This window comes from Aethalodelphis obliquidens, unplaced genomic scaffold (assembly GCF_003676395.1).
Source record: "Aethalodelphis obliquidens isolate GAN/ISIS:26980383/991018 unplaced genomic scaffold, ASM367639v1 scaffold34, whole genome shotgun sequence".
Classification (NCBI taxonomy): domain Eukaryota; kingdom Metazoa; phylum Chordata; class Mammalia; order Artiodactyla; family Delphinidae; genus Aethalodelphis; species Aethalodelphis obliquidens.
In genome coordinates, this window is record NW_020837978.1 from 10,331,876 (window position 1) to 10,349,302 (window position 17,427).

The window sequence follows — 17,427 nt, forward strand, 5'->3', positions numbered from 1 at the left end:
AAGAAACAGAAAACAAGTGTTGGTGAGGATGTGGAGAAACTGGAACTCTTGTGCACTGTTGGTGGGAATGTAAAACAGTGCAGGGCTATGGAACTGTGAGGACTAATTTTCAAAAAATTAAACACAAAATTATCATATGGTCAACAATTCCCCTTCTGAGTGTATATGCAAAAGAACTGAAAGCAGGGACTCTAACATATATTTGTACACCCGTTATGCTAAGTGAGACAAAGCAGTTACCAAGGACAAATATTTTATGATTCTATTTATATGAGGTATTTAGAGCAGTCAAATTCAAATTTATAGAGACAGAAAGTAGAACGGTGGCTGCCAGGAGCTGGGGGGAGAGAGAGGAATGGGGAGGCAGTGTTTAATGCGTACCAAGTTTCAGTCTCAGATAATGAAAAAAGTTCTAGAAAGGGATGGTTGAAAAACAATGTGAATGTACCAGAAACAATGTAAATACCAGAAAACTGTACATGCAAAAATTGCAAATTTTATGTATATTTTTACCACAGTTTTTACAAATGCCCTAAACTTACTATAAGGCACTTTACAGGAGGAAAAATAGACATCCATCTTCTAAGTCAGACTTTCACATTCTTAGACACAGGGACAGAATGACAGAGTGCAAACACGAAGCAACAGCTGCCTTCTGCCCACAGTCCTCGACACAGAAGCACATTCTATAACCTGTCACTTAAAGGGGCTACATTACAAAATTATCCAAATATCTGAAAGTATGAAAATAATTTTGATTATATAATACACACATGTATCATTAATATAACATTTTATTAAACTCACTTTAATGTGAAAAGGAGATTGGGATTTCTTTCAAGTAAACTTGGGTATAACTGTTGTGTTGTTTCAATGGCTTCTCCCATTCTTCCTGCTAACACCAATTTCTGAATTCCTATTTAGAAAAAGAAAGCAAAAGATAATTTTTTTTTAAAAAGAATAGAAACAGAAACTTAGTGGATCCTCAAAAAAAATTTAGTAAAAAATCTTTAAATAAATTATCATGATTACTTTCCACTTCTTTTTCTAACTCAGTTTCTACTTCAATGAAAATTTTTAGACAAATTAAAAAATTAGAAAAACAAGTACTTTATTAAACTACTAAAAAACCCCACAAACTCGCATACAAGTAGCATAGGAAAAATACCTGTTGAGCAATACTGATGTACTAAACACTAAAATGAAAAAGATGGGTACGTTATGGCATACACTGTGGTGATGATTTCATGGATATATACTTATCTCCAAACTCAGCCAGGTGTATATGCTAAGTATGTACAGTTTTTAACATGTCAACCATACCTCAATAAAAGTGGTTTTTTTTAAAAAAAAGACCATAGGAAACATTAAAGAAATAATATTCCAAGTGTCTTATCAAATACTATAACCTTTTGCACCCAGTACTAAACGAATGCTAGCCTTTGAGTAAGACCTGAATCCAATAGCTACTCAGTGAGCAGTCCCTGTGGGTTAGATGATGGGGATACGAAGAGTAAGCGGTCACCTCCTGCTTGCCAGAGCTTACAACGCCGTGAGAAAGACAGGCAAGCATACGATTAGCTACAACGCAGTGTCATCAGTGCTATCACAGCAGTCTGACCTATAAAAAATTTGTTTTCATCCATCATGATCTTACCCGTAATGTCTTGCTTTTATCCCTATACTTTCATCAAGCCATGCCCTCCCTGATGGCCTAACCGCACCAATCTTTGGATGGCTACTGTGAACCAGCTGTTATGCTGACCTGCCCTGGTCAGAACAGACTCCACAGCTCTGGCCACAAGCACCAGGACCTAAGCCATAAATACTTAAGATCAATACTATCTTAAATTTAGACAGCAATTTAAATGCAAAGATACTTAAATTTATTTTACATGTTATCTCCACTAACATCTAATCGTGGACTACTTTACCAATTTAAAAAAACACTGTTTAGTAAATGTTTACTTCCTGAAAGCTCAAGAAAACATATTTTAAGAAAAAATGGCAAATATTTTTACAAAAATTTCTCCAAAATTGTATCTTTCTACATCCAGAATGCTAATAAATGAATTTTTTAATGTAATCTTCAAAAATGTCAATAAAAATAAATTTCAGAGGCATAATTTCAAGTTAATATATTTGAAAAAATTTTAATTTAAAAAATAAAATTTCTAAAAATCAATGTAACCAAACCTATAATCTGAAAACAAGTGTTAGCCATGCACCACAGGGTCCTTACTTTGTCTATTCTTAATGGAAGCTAATTCTTCTAGAACGGTCTGGTCTGTAGATCTGGCAAAGGCCTCTGCTGTGGCACAGTACCCATGGTGGACTAAATAAGATGAAACCATTCTTAAAATAAAAAGAAGAAACACACATCTTTTAGTCAAGAGAATACATGCTTCATACTACAATTTATATAAACAAGGACTACTCTGATATTACAAGACCAACCTATGCCGTTGGAACAATTAAGGCTTTAGGTACCTCAACTTTAAAATAAGTTAAAAAAGATCATTTTGTCTTATTCATGTAATATTTCCAAAGAGATAACTGCAAATGCTGAGGTGAGACTACTCTCCCTAGAAATAAGTATTACCAGAGAATCAAGGACATTAAATGACTTTGACTCTTGGTACTCCATTATCCCCAGGTCCTTTCCTATTATTTCCCATCCTTATTCAATCGTACTAACCATAATTTCTATTTTACCTTTATCATATGAATTATCCTAGCAAAGTGCTGCCATTTTGTAAAATAAAACAATTTTAAAAACAACAGATTAACTCTTTGTGTTCTGTAGTTGAACCATTTTCTTTATCCATCAGTTACATAAGATGGGATCATAAGGTGTGAACACAAAAAATACTAAGGTGAACCCAGAGAGAGAATCTTCCAGAACAAAGTCTATGAGGGTGATAATATTAATCAATGAGGAGTCAGCCTTCTAATCAAAATCAGTTAGTATGGTCGTGCACAGGACATTAATTCCTCAAATATGATTTACATGTAAGTGACACTGCCAAAGAGAAAGTTTCTTTTTTTAAAAAGCTACCAAGTGGTGTTGGCATTTACATCTAACCACAAAACGTTAGAAAAACTGTTGACTACACGATATTAACTCGAATACCCAATATCTCTCTAAACACCCAACTTTTAAACCTGCCTCCATCCAGCACAACTAAGGGGTCCATGAGAAAATGGTGCGAAGCAGTGGTTCAGGAAAAGGGGACTGAGGTGGCAGAGGGGAGGATCTCTAAGAACCAGATTTTTTTCATTTTATTTCATCTAATTATTCAAATTAATTTAAGAGGGTAGGGGAGAACCTCTTAAAATGGACTTCCCAGGAGGTCATGGTGAGTATCAATTTTCTGAAGCATGGGATAGGGGAGGGTGCCCTCACTGAACCCTGGCTACAGGATTAAGATAAACAATGCTTCCTCTACAACTATCCTGCCATGTTGCTCAGTGGTAACCATTTTCAAAGCATTAAGAGATGTGACCCCCAGAGAGCAGTCTATCCTAGCTCCAACTCTAACTCATGACAACTATGGGATTCTGAGTCAGTTTCACTATTCTTTCAACTGTGCAAGACAAAATACTAGTGTTGAGGCTCTGATAACAGCTCTAGGGAAAAAGCTTGTTTTCAGAATCATCATCATGTCCAAAATTATCTCCTCAAAAAAATATGCAAAGTTTTATTAGATTTGTAAATTTAAGACTGTTCAAAGCAATTATAGAGACATTTAAGATGAACTGTGTCAAGCTGATGGTATCTTTAATTTTCTCAGGTTAGATTACAGTAGGGAGAATGACAATTTAAACTTACTGGTATTTATTTTAAAGTCTACACTATTTCAAGTTCTAAGAGCTACTATTCAGTACTACTGACATTCATATGTCATGGCTAGCCTTTCAAGCAAAGGCACAGTCTAAAAAGTTGACTGTCACAGGAGTTACATTTTCCTGCTGACTTCCATATTGGAATTCTACCTTTTTATAAAACGCTGCCTAAAAAAACAAGTTGAAAATTTTGGGTAAAAAATGAGTTGAGATAAGCAGTACTTTTATTGACACCCACTGTTTGCTCTGCTGCTGCCCATCCTCTACCACTGTTACTACTAACTCCTAAATATTTAACCTGCATTGAGGCATCTTAACTCCATACTCACTGTTCCTTGGTCTTTATTCCCTTTAGCTCCTCTTAAATGTCTAATTACAGAACACACAATAAGTAAATGGAGTTTTAAAAATTCCTTAAGCTGGAGGCTTTTAGTCAGGAAAAAAAAAAGGGATCCTAGTAAACAAAAATAGCTGATATTATTCTTACATAGCAACCCATTCACTGGAAAAATTTAGCCAAATCCTGAAACATGAAATGTACACATCAAGTCTGTATTCCAGTATGTAAATTACACCATTATTCTGATGCTTATTCTTACTAAGCAATAATTTATTCTTCATAAATATTTACATTACTGCTGAACAACACAGCCAAGTTCATGTCCAAATACCACAATGCTGAATTATACAATCTAGATTATCTTTCTGAATTTATCTTTTGCATTGGCACTATTAATAGTTGAATCATGTAACCTATGGAAACCGTTAAATCCTGTTACTAAGGATAGCAAACGAATTAACCTAAGAGATCTAGTGTCACTTTATTTCTTCCAGCAAATTAATAAATCAGACTAAAATACAAATATGGTATGTGTGTCACCAAATCAAACATTACTAATACATTAAAATCATTAGGATATATATTAAGAGATTAAAAAGCTTCAATAAATAGTCTTTCCTACCAAAAGGATGAGATGTTTTATAAAAAATGTACTTCTGAATATGTCAATACACATTTCTTCACTTACTTTTGTATCATGGTCTGCCACTCTCCTTCTCGATCTCCAACAGGAAACCGGTCTATCTGTGCCTGTATTTTGGTTCTCCACTCTCGCATGTAATCTTCTATATCAAACACGAAAGGATGTTGCCCAAAATTAGCATCGACGACTTCTCCTGGTGTCTGGAGCCCCACAGTAGGATATAAGTTGGGCTGTAAGACAAACACATTTTACTAAACATCTATCCCTTTTATGTTAAAAACATATTCTTTCAAATGCTACAGAACTACAAATTTACTTCATGAATATATTAAAATCTCAATCAAACACTAGTAGAGGAAGACTACAGCAAATCATCTAAAATACATTATATGCTGGATGAAAACTATCACTTCCTGTAATCTAATCATCAAAAAAAATTCGCAGCAACCTAAGCTACTTATTTATTCAGAGACCATGTGGCATTATACTTCTAATACATGAAGACACCATTCTTGCTCTTAAGAATATGTCATATAATAGTTGTAGAGACTCAAGTATAACGCAGGTTTATCCTTCTATGTCTGATATAAGCGATGCATTTCTAGAAACTGCAAGTGAAGCTAGTTACTATGAAAGTACATCCTAACTGGGCACGTACTACTCTATAATTTCACTTATCTGTACATCTGGGATGCTTTTATTAAGGGATCGTGATAAGAACTTAATTATAAGCAAAACAGTGCCATTAAGAATAGAGATTCTTTACGTAAAAATAAAACACGCACATTTCAAGAAAAGGAAAGGATGGATTTAAATATTCAGATTCATGAAGAAATACATTTACTCCAAGATATACTCCAAGATTTCGAGGTAAAACAATCAAGTTTAATAGCTTCAAAAATTTTGTACAAAAATACAGGAGTCCTTCTTTTGGCTCTATCCCTAGTTGTTACATCTAAACGGAGAATAAGTTACTGAATGTCTACTAAACGGTCAGGTTTAATCATAATTATCCTGTTAAATCATTATTATTATTATTTGCATTACAAAGATACAGAAACTGAGGATTAGGGGTAAATTAACTTGCTCACAGTTGTTCTACACTATGGCAGAGGTGGGATTAGAACACAGGTTTATTTAACACCAAATCTTAAGTTCAATTTTTCTTTCTGTAACTCCAAATCCTACTTCATCTTCAGTCTCTGTATTCATGCCTTATCTCTTTGCTTTAATGGTTATCACAAGTATTTTCAGTACAAAATTAGGTAAAGATTGAGTATAATTCGTGTGTACATATAAGGTGCTTAGATAGATTTCACTGCAAAAAGCTAAGAGGTGTTTTTTTTTTTTAAGAGGGTGTTTTTAAAATCAGCTGACCAACCAAGCAACCAAAACCAGAAACAGAAGGAGTACTGTGTCAAAATATTGAGAAATATATTCACACTGGATTAGGGAAATAAATGGTAACACAATACACACAAAGATACTGAACAAATGTACTGATTCTTAACAATCAACAAAACTTGCAAGTTAATAGAATTTTAAGCCGAAGACAAGTGAGATACTTATTACAACCTTCTCATTTCATCAATGAGAAAACTGAGACCTAAAGAGCTTAAGGGGTGTCTCCAGAAGCACACAGCTTGTTAATGACACACATAAAGGAAAAAACTCACGGCTCTCTACTCGTAGCACAGTATTCTTTTCATGAAACCCCATTACAAAATTGTGACATACTTTAAAACAAAAATATATAAAGCCAAAGACTCTTATGTCAAGAAAACTAGACTTTATAGAAAACAATCTGCCACACATATAAGCATCAATGTTCCAAATATTTAAAAAATATTCTCACAATATAGGAAGACAAAGATTACTAGTTCAAAAAAATTTAATTGGCAATAGGCAATTTGAAGAAATATAAGATGATAAAAATATGAAGAGACATAGTGAACTTTTTAAAATGCAAATTAAAACAAACAGATGTTTTTGCACAGCAGATTAAGATTTTAAAGACTGAGAATAATACCCAGTGCTGATGAACGTTGGGAAAATAAGCCCTCTCATCCACTGTACATACCAATGTGAACCCACAGAACCTTTTAAGAAAGAAATTCAGCAAAATCTATTAAAACTGACAAGGCAATTTCACTTGTAAGAAATTAATCCCACAGAAAAACAAACATGTGCAAATATATACGTCCCACAGCATGATTTGTAATAGCAAATAAAAAATTAAAAAGAATGTCTATTCACAGGTGGTATTATATACCACAATCACTGAAGCTCAGACCCCACTAACTACAAGATTTACCATTATTTTATGTCTAAGCAAAAACACTGCCCATTAAACTCTGACAGGCCATGGATTCTAAGATGCACCCCATATCATAAATGTTAAAATATGCAAAAATGTACATCTTCAAATTGCGGTAGTACATCACAGTAAGATATTATAAAAAACAAGCAAAAAGAAGAGTTAAAAATGTGTATACTGACACAGAAAGAGGCCCAAGATACATTCCTAAATGAAGAAAGCAAGCTATAGAATAGTGCCTCAACTATGACCCCGTCTTCTTCCATCCTACATTCAATTATGGAGATACTGGCTAACGTAAGTTTAAAACAGATCTAGAAGGGTATACACTCAACACAATCATTGTATCTACAGAGTCTGGGATTATAAGGAACTTCTCTGTTATACATTCCTGTATTTATAAATATTTACCATTTGACTAACACTCTATATTACCTTCTGTAATCAGAAAGTGATAAAAAACTAAAAATGACAAAGTCAGTTTAAGCTCAATGAAAAGTAACTAACTGTACCTTTTATTCCACTTACTCAACCTTAAAACTTGAGGGAGAGATTAAGGACACAGCCCTTAACTGACTAAACTACAAATTTTTAAAAATATAATAGACTTCTAAATTGCTAAATTATAGATTTCTAAAAGCACAGTACAACAATGCAATGGGTCTTAGTATAGTCACAGAGCTGTGCAGCCATCGCCATCTAATTTTACAACATTTGTATCACTCCGAAAAAACCTCCATACCTATTAGCAGTCCCTCTCTGCAGACCACCAGTTCCTAACCACTGCCAACCACTGATCTACTTTCTGACTCCACAGATCTGCCTATTCTGGATATTTCATATCAGTGTAATTATACAATAGGTGGTCTTTTCTGTCCGGCTTCTTTCACTTCGCATAATGTTTTCAAGGTGCATCCACGCTGTAGCATCTATCTAGAGTATGGATATATGTAAAACAATGTTTTCGGGGAAACTGATTTTAAATTAAAAAAAAAAAAAAGCACTCCTGTCTATGTAGAATTAGAAGTGAGAATAATTTAAGTCTCTATGAAAAGAACAGAAAAATACATAGGTCTCATTTCTATTAACCCATGAAAGATGAAGACAGCTACTAAAAATGCTATTCAAAAGCTAAGTATACACAATAAAATTATATCCTCAATATCATAGTTTTGTTCTTTTATATATAAAAGATTTTTTTCTAAAGAAAATTGAAGCAAATAATGCTTTCTATAAAAGGTAGATTTCAAATCAGGCCAAGGAACTAGAAAGCAGCATCATGTTAAACGTGAATAGCTTCTATAACAAAAGAATTTATCTAATCCCAACTGAATTAGTCAGCTTATACATGGACATTTCTCAAACTGGTGAGGTGAGCTGGGGAAGAAAGATCATTTTGAAAAACATCTAAGGTTTTCTGAGATGTAAAGCACCCTATGTTCCGTAATAGGTACACTTTTTTTCTGTGAACATACTCTCCACTGGGATTGAATGCTACAACTGGCTAGTGAAGGATCACAGGTACACAACATAGAAACACTTGTTTGGTGGTGCCTTTAAGAGAAAGACTAACTTCTTCTTTCCTTTTTAAGTAGAAGAATGATGTGTTACATGTGGAAGTCCCAGATCTCACAGTCATAAAAAAACAAAAGAGCTCTCAGAGCCACTGTATCTTAAGAGAAAACTTACAACTACCACCATAACCACCACTTTACCCACTGCTACAGAGCTGAGTAACAACCTTGGTTAATCACAGACAAGGCAAAAAATAGAACTGGCGATTCTAAAGCAGGACAAAAAATAATCAGAAGGCAACACAAAAATAGTCAACATGTTGGGCTTCCCTGGTGGCGGAGTGGTTGAGAGTCCGCCTGCCGATGCAGGGGACACGGGTTCGTGCCCCGGTCTGGGAAGATCCCACATGCCGTGGAGAGGCTGGGCCGTGAGCCATGGCCGCTGAGCCTGCGCGTCCGGAGCCTGTGCTCCGCAAGGGGAGAGGCCACAACAGTGGGTGGCCCGCGTACCGCCAAAAAAAAAAAAAAAAAAAAAAAAAGTCAACATGTCTACAACTAGCTAAGCCTTTTTCAAATGATCCCCACTAGCTATCAGTGAGGAACAAAACCTGCTAACTGACAAGTTGGTTTTACTTGCTCAGTGCCACAAAAAGAGGGGGAAGAAAGGAAAAGCAAACCAGCTATGTAGGCCCTTTAACGCAGCGGTGCCCAACCTTTCTGGCACCAGGGACTGGTTTTGTGGAAGACAATTTTTTCACAGACTGGAGGGGAGCGGGGATCAGGCGGTAATGCAAGCGATGGGGAGAGGTGGGGAGCGACATGTGGAAATCCCAGATCTCACAGTCATAAAAAAAAAAAGGGCAGTGACAGGGAGCAATGGGGAGTGACGGGGAGCGATGGAGAGTGACGGGGAGCGATGGGGAGTGATGAGGAGTGGCGGGGAGCAATGGGGAGCGGTGGGCAACGGCAGATGAAGCTTCACCGATCGCCCGCCGCTCACCTCCTGCTGTGCGGCCCGGTTCCCAACAGGCCACGGCCCGCCACCAGTCCGCAGCCCAGGGGATCCCTGCTTTAACCAACTCCATTCGGAATGGAGCCTTAGCAAAACCCCTGCAACAACACTGAGCCACATGAACCTGCCTACCTGCGCCCGCACCTACACCCCGCCCCTCCACCACAGCCGCTCTTCTCTAAAGCCTCCCCTTTCCACTTAACACACTGGATCACTTCCCTTGTCCAGTCGAGGGTATGATCATTGCTACTTTTCCTCTCTGTATACAACATCAACTGTGTTTCTCGCTACTGAATCGTTCTCATCAGCAATCACCCTGCTGAATCTAACAAAAAATCTCCTACTGTTCCTCATTCTACCACCAGCTACCACATCCCACTTCTTTACTCCTCACTGTGGTCAAAATCCTCCAAAGCTGTCCATAATCTATAATAGCTTCTCTCTTCCGATTCTCTCTTAAACCTGTCCCAGTCAGGACTTCTCCGTCACTCTGCTGAAACTCTCTCGACAAGGTCACCAGTGACCTCCACTCTGCTAAACCCACTGATCAACAGCCCTGTCTTATGTGGTATGTTGCAGTGGCATTTGGCACAGTTAATTTCTCCTTCCTTCTGGATATATTTTCTTCAGTTGGCTTTTTGAGGACACCCAGCTCTTAGTCTTCCTCCTACCTCTCTGATCGCTGCTCCTCACTTTCCTGGTGCGGGTTCCTTCTCTTCTCCCCAGTATGGCACGCCCCAGAACTCAGTCCTTGCTCCATTTCTCTACAAGCACATACTCCCTTGTTGACTTCAAACAGTCTCATGACTTTAAATTTAAACACTGAAATGCCAGTGACTCCCACATTTTCATCTCCAGCCCAGATCACTCTCTTGAATTCCAGGCTTGTATAGCCAACTGCATGCTTGACAAGTCCACTTAAACTTATCCAAAATGAACTCCAGATTCCCCCCTCAAAAAAGTGCTCCAGCTAAAATACAGCCTTCTCCATATCAGTAAGTGGCATCTCCATTCTTTCAACTCTTCAGGCCAAAAATCTTGAAGTCAAATCCTCTTTCTTACATTTTCACATCCAATCCATCAGAAAATTCTCTTGGCTCTCAGATTTCTAAAAAAATCTTATTTATTTATCAATCATTTAACTCTTTAATCCATTTGGAACCTACTGTAGTATACAGACAAAATCCTAACACTATATATTTTTTCAAAAAGATAAACACTTCTTCCATCACTGCTTATCAAATAACATCTCTTGATGAGCAATTCTGATCTGTAAGACTCCAAATTTTCCCTTGCTTGTTTTCTATTATAACTTGGATTTCTTCTGGTTTTTCTAGGATTTTTCTTCAGGAAGATTAATAACCTATAGATAGGGTGTCTATTCTCTGCCTTTGAGTCTCCTGTCATCTCTCTCGAAACATTTCTAGAGCTGGAATGTATCTTATAATCACTGGCACCTTACGTCTGTTCCGGCAGCTGTCATGAAGCAGCAGTGGTCACCACCTGCATAGGTGTGAATTTGCTGAAGGATGAGCTCACCAAAAACTCTTGAGTCTTGACTGTTTTTCCTGGTCAAACAGCTGGATAAATGCAATTCCTAAGACATTTTAGTCAACAAGCCACTATGGACCAACTGAGAAAGGAATGTCAGAGTCCTTGTTGTGTCAGAAAACCTTTAGTTAATACCTTCTGGTCACATGAAGAAAGTGAGCATATGAAACCCTGTACAACGCGGTCAGGAGCTTGGAAGAAAGTGCCAGAGACATAATGGAGAACTCTTAAGAAATGTTCTTAATGGCAGAGAAGACAATATCATGTAGAAAACCACAGACATTAACTCTGAACAAGTGTTTTAAAAGGTTGGACTCTGAACATGAAGAAGTTTGGGGAAAACTTTAATCAATTTTTATCGTTTACTGTAACATTTTTAGGTGTGTAATGTGATACTGATTAAAAAGTTAAATACCTGAAGAGATCATTCAGTGAATATAAATTCTAAATGATACGAAAGCACTTTATCATAGTTTATTAGTTTGTTCGTTTCCACCACCACCACCACGCTGCCCAGTGATGCATGTTACACTGATAGAGCCTTAGATTTGGGGCATAAGGTATGTAGAATCAAACTGCTTCTTACATCTCTAGTGATGCTGAGTCACCATCATCTCCCGCCTGAATTTCTGCAATAGCCCTTCGCATGTCGGCTTGCTTCTACCCTTCCTCCCCCTGCAGTCTATTTTGCATCCCAGTATACCATAATAACTAACACTCTGCAGTGTCTTTGTATTTCATTCAGAGTAAATGCCCAAGCTCTTACAATGTCCCTCAAGGTCTAGATGATCTCCTCATCCTCCCTGTCATCATATCTGACTCACCTCCTACTTTCATGTCTCTCTACCTCCCTTCATGCTATTCTTCAAACATGCCAGATGTGCTACTGCCTTAGTACCATTCCCCTAACTATTCCCTCTTCCTGGAACATTCTTGTTCTCTGTATCCGTTTAGTTAACGCCCTCACTTCCTCAAAAGTCTCTGCTCAAGAATTACCTTGAACAAAGGTGAGCAAATTATACCACGTGTGTTCTGTCTTTGGTACTCCCAAGCTCTACTGTTTCTTTTTCTTTAAAAAGTATTTAAATCCTTTAAAAATATTTTTAATGCATTATTTATTCTCTAAGTTGCTCAGCCTGAATACTCCAAGGGGACAGAGCCCTTTATCTGCTTTGTTGAACAGTGTAGCCCAGGCACAGAACCTGCAGCACAGCAGCACTCAACATACACTGAATTAGTGAATGACTAGAAGTGCTGCACAGCCACTTACTAAAAAGTCCAGCAATACCAGAGACATATTTCGAATGAATCCACAGTGACACCAAAAAGTGTATTTTAAATAATCATTTCCCATTGAGTTTTTAGCTACAGCTAAGTTCCCTTGGACAATGGTGTCCAGTGCAATTTGGAGGTTAATTTCTGATGGTCCAGACCAACGGTAGCTTGAGAAAGGAGCTCTAGCTTATGCATGGCATGGCATATAAACTTAATTACCAATAAGACTGCATTTTAAACATGATTAGTACTAGTTCTTATATACTTTTAATTAAAAATACAAAACTACTTTTACAAGAAATTATGTCTTACCGGTAAGTCAGTGAAAGCAATACCTAAAAAGAAAAAAAAAAGTGGCATTAGAAGCTGTTTTTCAAAGGCAGAGTATGGCGACAAGCTGAATTTCTAACTAAAAAGAAGGGGAAAAATAGCAAAGGAAGAAAAAACTTAAAAAGCTAAATATAAAATAATAAGACTAATTTTTTTCTCACTAACACCTAAGCTGCTTTATCCAACCTTACTATTTAATCTTCCTTACCTATATTTATCTTTTAAATAACTTTGAGGGGAAAGGAAAGATTTTCTGTTAAAAATGGGGGTGGGGGGTGAATAGAAAATATAGTACTTTTGTTTCCTCTAAAAAAATCTTATAAAAGTACATTCTCAGAGCTCTTACTCCGGACAAAAAATTTTAATTCCTCCTTCAAAGGACGAAGATTTATACAGTTGAGAATTTCTCTTAAATGTCCGGTGACAGTAATTTCAACAGTCATGTACCAAATACACTTGCACAATGGCAATATCACCGGAATACATCTACTGACATCCCAAAGTGATGGTGTAATCTCCCTCCAAATATTCAAATATATTACTTAGCTGAAAATAAGGTAATAAGCAAACCAAATATTTCTGCAGGACCTCATTCATAGGTTTACAAAGACTGAGCTCTAGAAGAATGGGAGGGGCAGTGTTGGTGAGCCAGCTAAGCAAAGCTCTTCCAGTGTAAACACACATTGACACAAAATACAGCCACGCCAGCACCACTGCCTCTGCGGTGCCGATCGCCTTCTAAAAATGGAGGGCCCTCCTGTTATATTATCTTTAAGGTCTCCTCCCACTTGAGAGTCTATGGCTCTGTAATTGTGCTGTATCACCAGAAAACACAACTATCTAACTCTATTTATTAAAGTAATAAAGTTAAAAGGCAAAGTGACTAAATCTCTATTGTACATGTTTTTAAATAAACGGTAAAAACAGTGCTTTGTAATTAAAGTACTGTTTTTATGACTTTTAAAAACTAGTGAACTCATGTTAGCTTGTCAAAAGGAAAAGCGAAGCTGGAGATCCCCCCACCCTCCATAAAACATTCGGATTACCTTCAGCTTCATTAGTAAGTAGAAAGCAAACTGACTATGGGCCAAATGAATATGAGAATTTATTCTAAAAATTTCAGAAAACTAAAAAGAACACAGAAAGCAGCAAGAATAAATATGACCATACATATTTCTACCATTTTTCATAAAACAGCAGTCTAATCAATTATTTTCCTCAAAAATGTCTATTGATAAAGATTGTCTAAATTCATATTGTTTTAGCAAAAATTCCCTTCTGTCAGTAATTACTGAAATCCTTACTTTACCAAAGCCTCTAATGAAAAACCCAACTTAATTCTATAGATGAATACTTTTGAACATTGCCAAATACAGTATCCACAACCTATGCATGTTCAGACCACAAAGACGGCACTTTAACAAGCTGTGTAATTATTTAAATTTTACACAGAAAATAATTTTCCCCTATTTCCTAATCTGATTATCAAGAGGCTTTTTGAAAAGTTATCTTCAATTGATGAATGATAATCAATAAAACAAAATTTTAAAATTTCAAGTAAATTAACTTGCATACTGAAATGTTTCTCCTTTAATTATTTTCTCAAAAACCTTTCCATTTCTCTTTATATGGTAAGTAAATATATATTTTGAAAACCTTCATGAGACAGAAACTAAAGATGTATCGGCCTTGGGGCAGAAATTATCCACTTTGGGAAATACAAGGGAAGCATAACTGAGTAATTTCTTATCTTCTAGATGCTAGAATCTGGATCAGAGATAAGCACACTACTCTATAAAGGGCCAGCAAGTAAATATTTTCTGCTCTCTAGGCCATGTGGTCTCTGTTTCAACTACTCAATTCTGCTACAGTAGCAGGAAAGCAGCCATATACAGTACATAAATGAACGGGTGTAGCTGTGTTCCAATGAAACTTTACTTAGAAAACAGAGAGGAGACCGATTTGGCCCATGGGCCACCACAGCTTGCTGGCCTCTGTTCCTGTGGAACACTTTCTGCTCACCAATGTTTTACCACTGCACCCCCAGCACCTGGCCAACGATAATAAATAACCTTTAGTGAGTACTCACTATGTGTCGGGCAATCACTTGAGAACTTCACATGCATCACTTTGGCTTGCTCTAACAACTTTAATAAGGTAGGTAATATAGTGATCTGATTTTATGATCTGAGGCACAGAAATGTTAAGTAACTTGCATAAGGTCACACAGCCAAACCAGGAGATAAACTCAGGCAACTAAAGAACCCATACTGACCACTGTTATACTGCCTCTGTATGTGCTTAATAAATATTTACTAAATTTATGAATGAATAATGCCAAATATTTCAAAGTGACTTAATTCTAGAATGTGATCCTATCATTAGGCACCCTATTCTTAAACAGCATCTCACATTTTAAAAACAGCTTCCTTGCTCAAAAGAAAATTTCAAGGTAAATACTTGTGAAAATCTAACAGGAAAAAAATAGTATCACATCACCTATGATCTTCTCATCTCCTAAAATAAAATTTCTTCTCTGAAATAAAGTTTGAAAACTGTAAAAAGATTAATTTTGGTTTTAAAAATGTCACCTTTTGCATTTTTGAAGGTCATACCTAAAAGCAGATTTCTCCTGGTTTACTTTAAGATCGCAAATATCTTAAGCAGCCAAGCCAACGAAGACTATGCCGGTGAACTGCTCTGGTAAGTCAGAGCTGAGCACTAACAACAAATACACTAAAATGCCTGTATCCTTCTGGAAACCAGTTTGCCACAGCAATCAAATCACAAATACATATAATCTGCATGGCGACCTTTATCAACATTCTTGCACCAAAAAGAATGTAAGAATCTTTGTGACAGCCTTTAAATTAGATAGCACAGGACTTCAGAATCAATATTAATAATCAGAAGGAAAAGTTTTAAGCTGAATGTAAATATGAAGAAGACAGTAACTTTATATAAGGAGTATGTTGAGACACTAAAAAAAAAAAAAAAAAAAGACTATTACCAATGTAGCCAAAAATTTAGAATCTTCTACTATGAAATTACAGAATAGTTTTTGTATTATATTCAAGAACATTTACCGTATGTCTAAGCATACTATCTGCAGCTTACTTTTTAAATACTATTAATAAGCAAACTGAATTTTCTGCCTTCTGGAGTTACTTAGTTTTTGCCTTTTTTCACTTTACTTCAACAGAAATAATGTGCCATAAATCAAGGATGTTTCAAACAGTAAAATAATGTGAAACTTTTTTACTTTTAAAGCATCAGTTTTGCTATCCTTTATACTTTCTTTAATACAAAACAAAAACAAGCAACTTCTAAGAAAAGGGAGCATAACAATTATACACAATTTAAAATCTGAAGTATTATGCATATTCAACTAAAACCCCTGATTTCCTATTAGTCTTACAATGGATAGATTTCCTCATGTTTTCATTAATCTACTTATTTGCCACCTGTCTTTTACAAGTTTTGCTGTTATTTGCTCATTTAATTCTGCTCACTTTTGCAGAACTAACTTGTAGTCACCATCCTTTATCAACCTTTGTTAGCAGGCCTGATTTTTCAGTATGTCAACGCCCTTCATTTGGTTGGGGGCATCAAGCTTTTTCTCGCTTTGTCATTACCCCCGTACTATACTAAAAACTGACAGCTCTTTCTTCTAAGCAACTGTTACCTAGAGAGCTGGATCATACTGGGACAGGCTTTATTCAAAGCAAAGCAGAAAACAATTAGCATTTCTACTACTAGAATAAATATCTGAGTACGAGGTTATTTCTAGTTAGTCCTATATATGTGATACAATGTGGCCTTCATTGTAAAAAATAAGGGTTTTTAGTTGAATATGTGTCCATTATACTTCGGATTTAAATTGTCACCATTTCCTCAGCTTCTACCTAGAAGGAGCAAAGAAATAATTTCCAGAGGCAACTACTCATAAAGGAGAATTACACAAAAATACTACTACCACGATGTAAGTACAATAATCATAACATCTGGTTATTTAACATGCAATTCATTATCTTAGTACCTAAACTATGTCCATTCTTGGTGTAGAAGCAGGTATTGTTGATAAGGTTAACACAACAGCCAATGACATCACCAGTCGTAAAAGTTGGTCCATAAGGTTGTCCCGTTCCAGAAGAACAAAATGAATGTCCATCATCACCATGATAACCATATGAATGTTTATCCCAGCCTAAAGAGAAAGTTCCAGTATATTTACAGTGAAAAGTAAGATTACTCTATACTAGAGCTATTCACTAAGATTATAACAAGCTAAGCAAGAATAGTACAACAGATAGTACAAAGATAAAATTCCCAAAAGTACATCTAAATTCTCAACAATTACAGTACATAACTTCTATATAAAACACTGCTTACCACATTAAGGAAAATAAATCCACCACACGGAATGCTAAAATATATCTTAAACAGAGAGGACTCCTATCAGAAAACGCCAACAAACATAGCAAGACACATTTCCATGCGCATTTCCTTTGCTAACAGACCAAAGGGATTTTGCTTTGATTTGGTTTAAGCACACACACACACACACACACACACACACACACACACACACACACACAC

At 36.2% G+C, this 17,427-nt stretch overlaps 1 protein-coding gene across 1 annotated transcript in view; it reads right to left on the reverse strand.

Moving 5' to 3' along the window:
* Positions 1 to 17,427, reverse strand: part of RANBP9 (RAN binding protein 9) — a 90,505-nt gene that overhangs the window by 17,842 nt on the left and 55,236 nt on the right. Inside the window, exons 5-9 of the mRNA XM_027128179.1 lie at positions 16,868 to 17,035; positions 12,811 to 12,833; positions 4,875 to 5,059; positions 2,243 to 2,355; positions 808 to 916 (exon numbers count right to left, since the gene is read on the reverse strand). Coding sequence (XP_026983980.1) covers positions 808 to 916; positions 2,243 to 2,355; positions 4,875 to 5,059; positions 12,811 to 12,833; positions 16,868 to 17,035 — 598 coding nt within the window. The remainder of the gene's footprint in view (positions 1 to 807; positions 917 to 2,242; positions 2,356 to 4,874; positions 5,060 to 12,810; positions 12,834 to 16,867; positions 17,036 to 17,427) is intronic.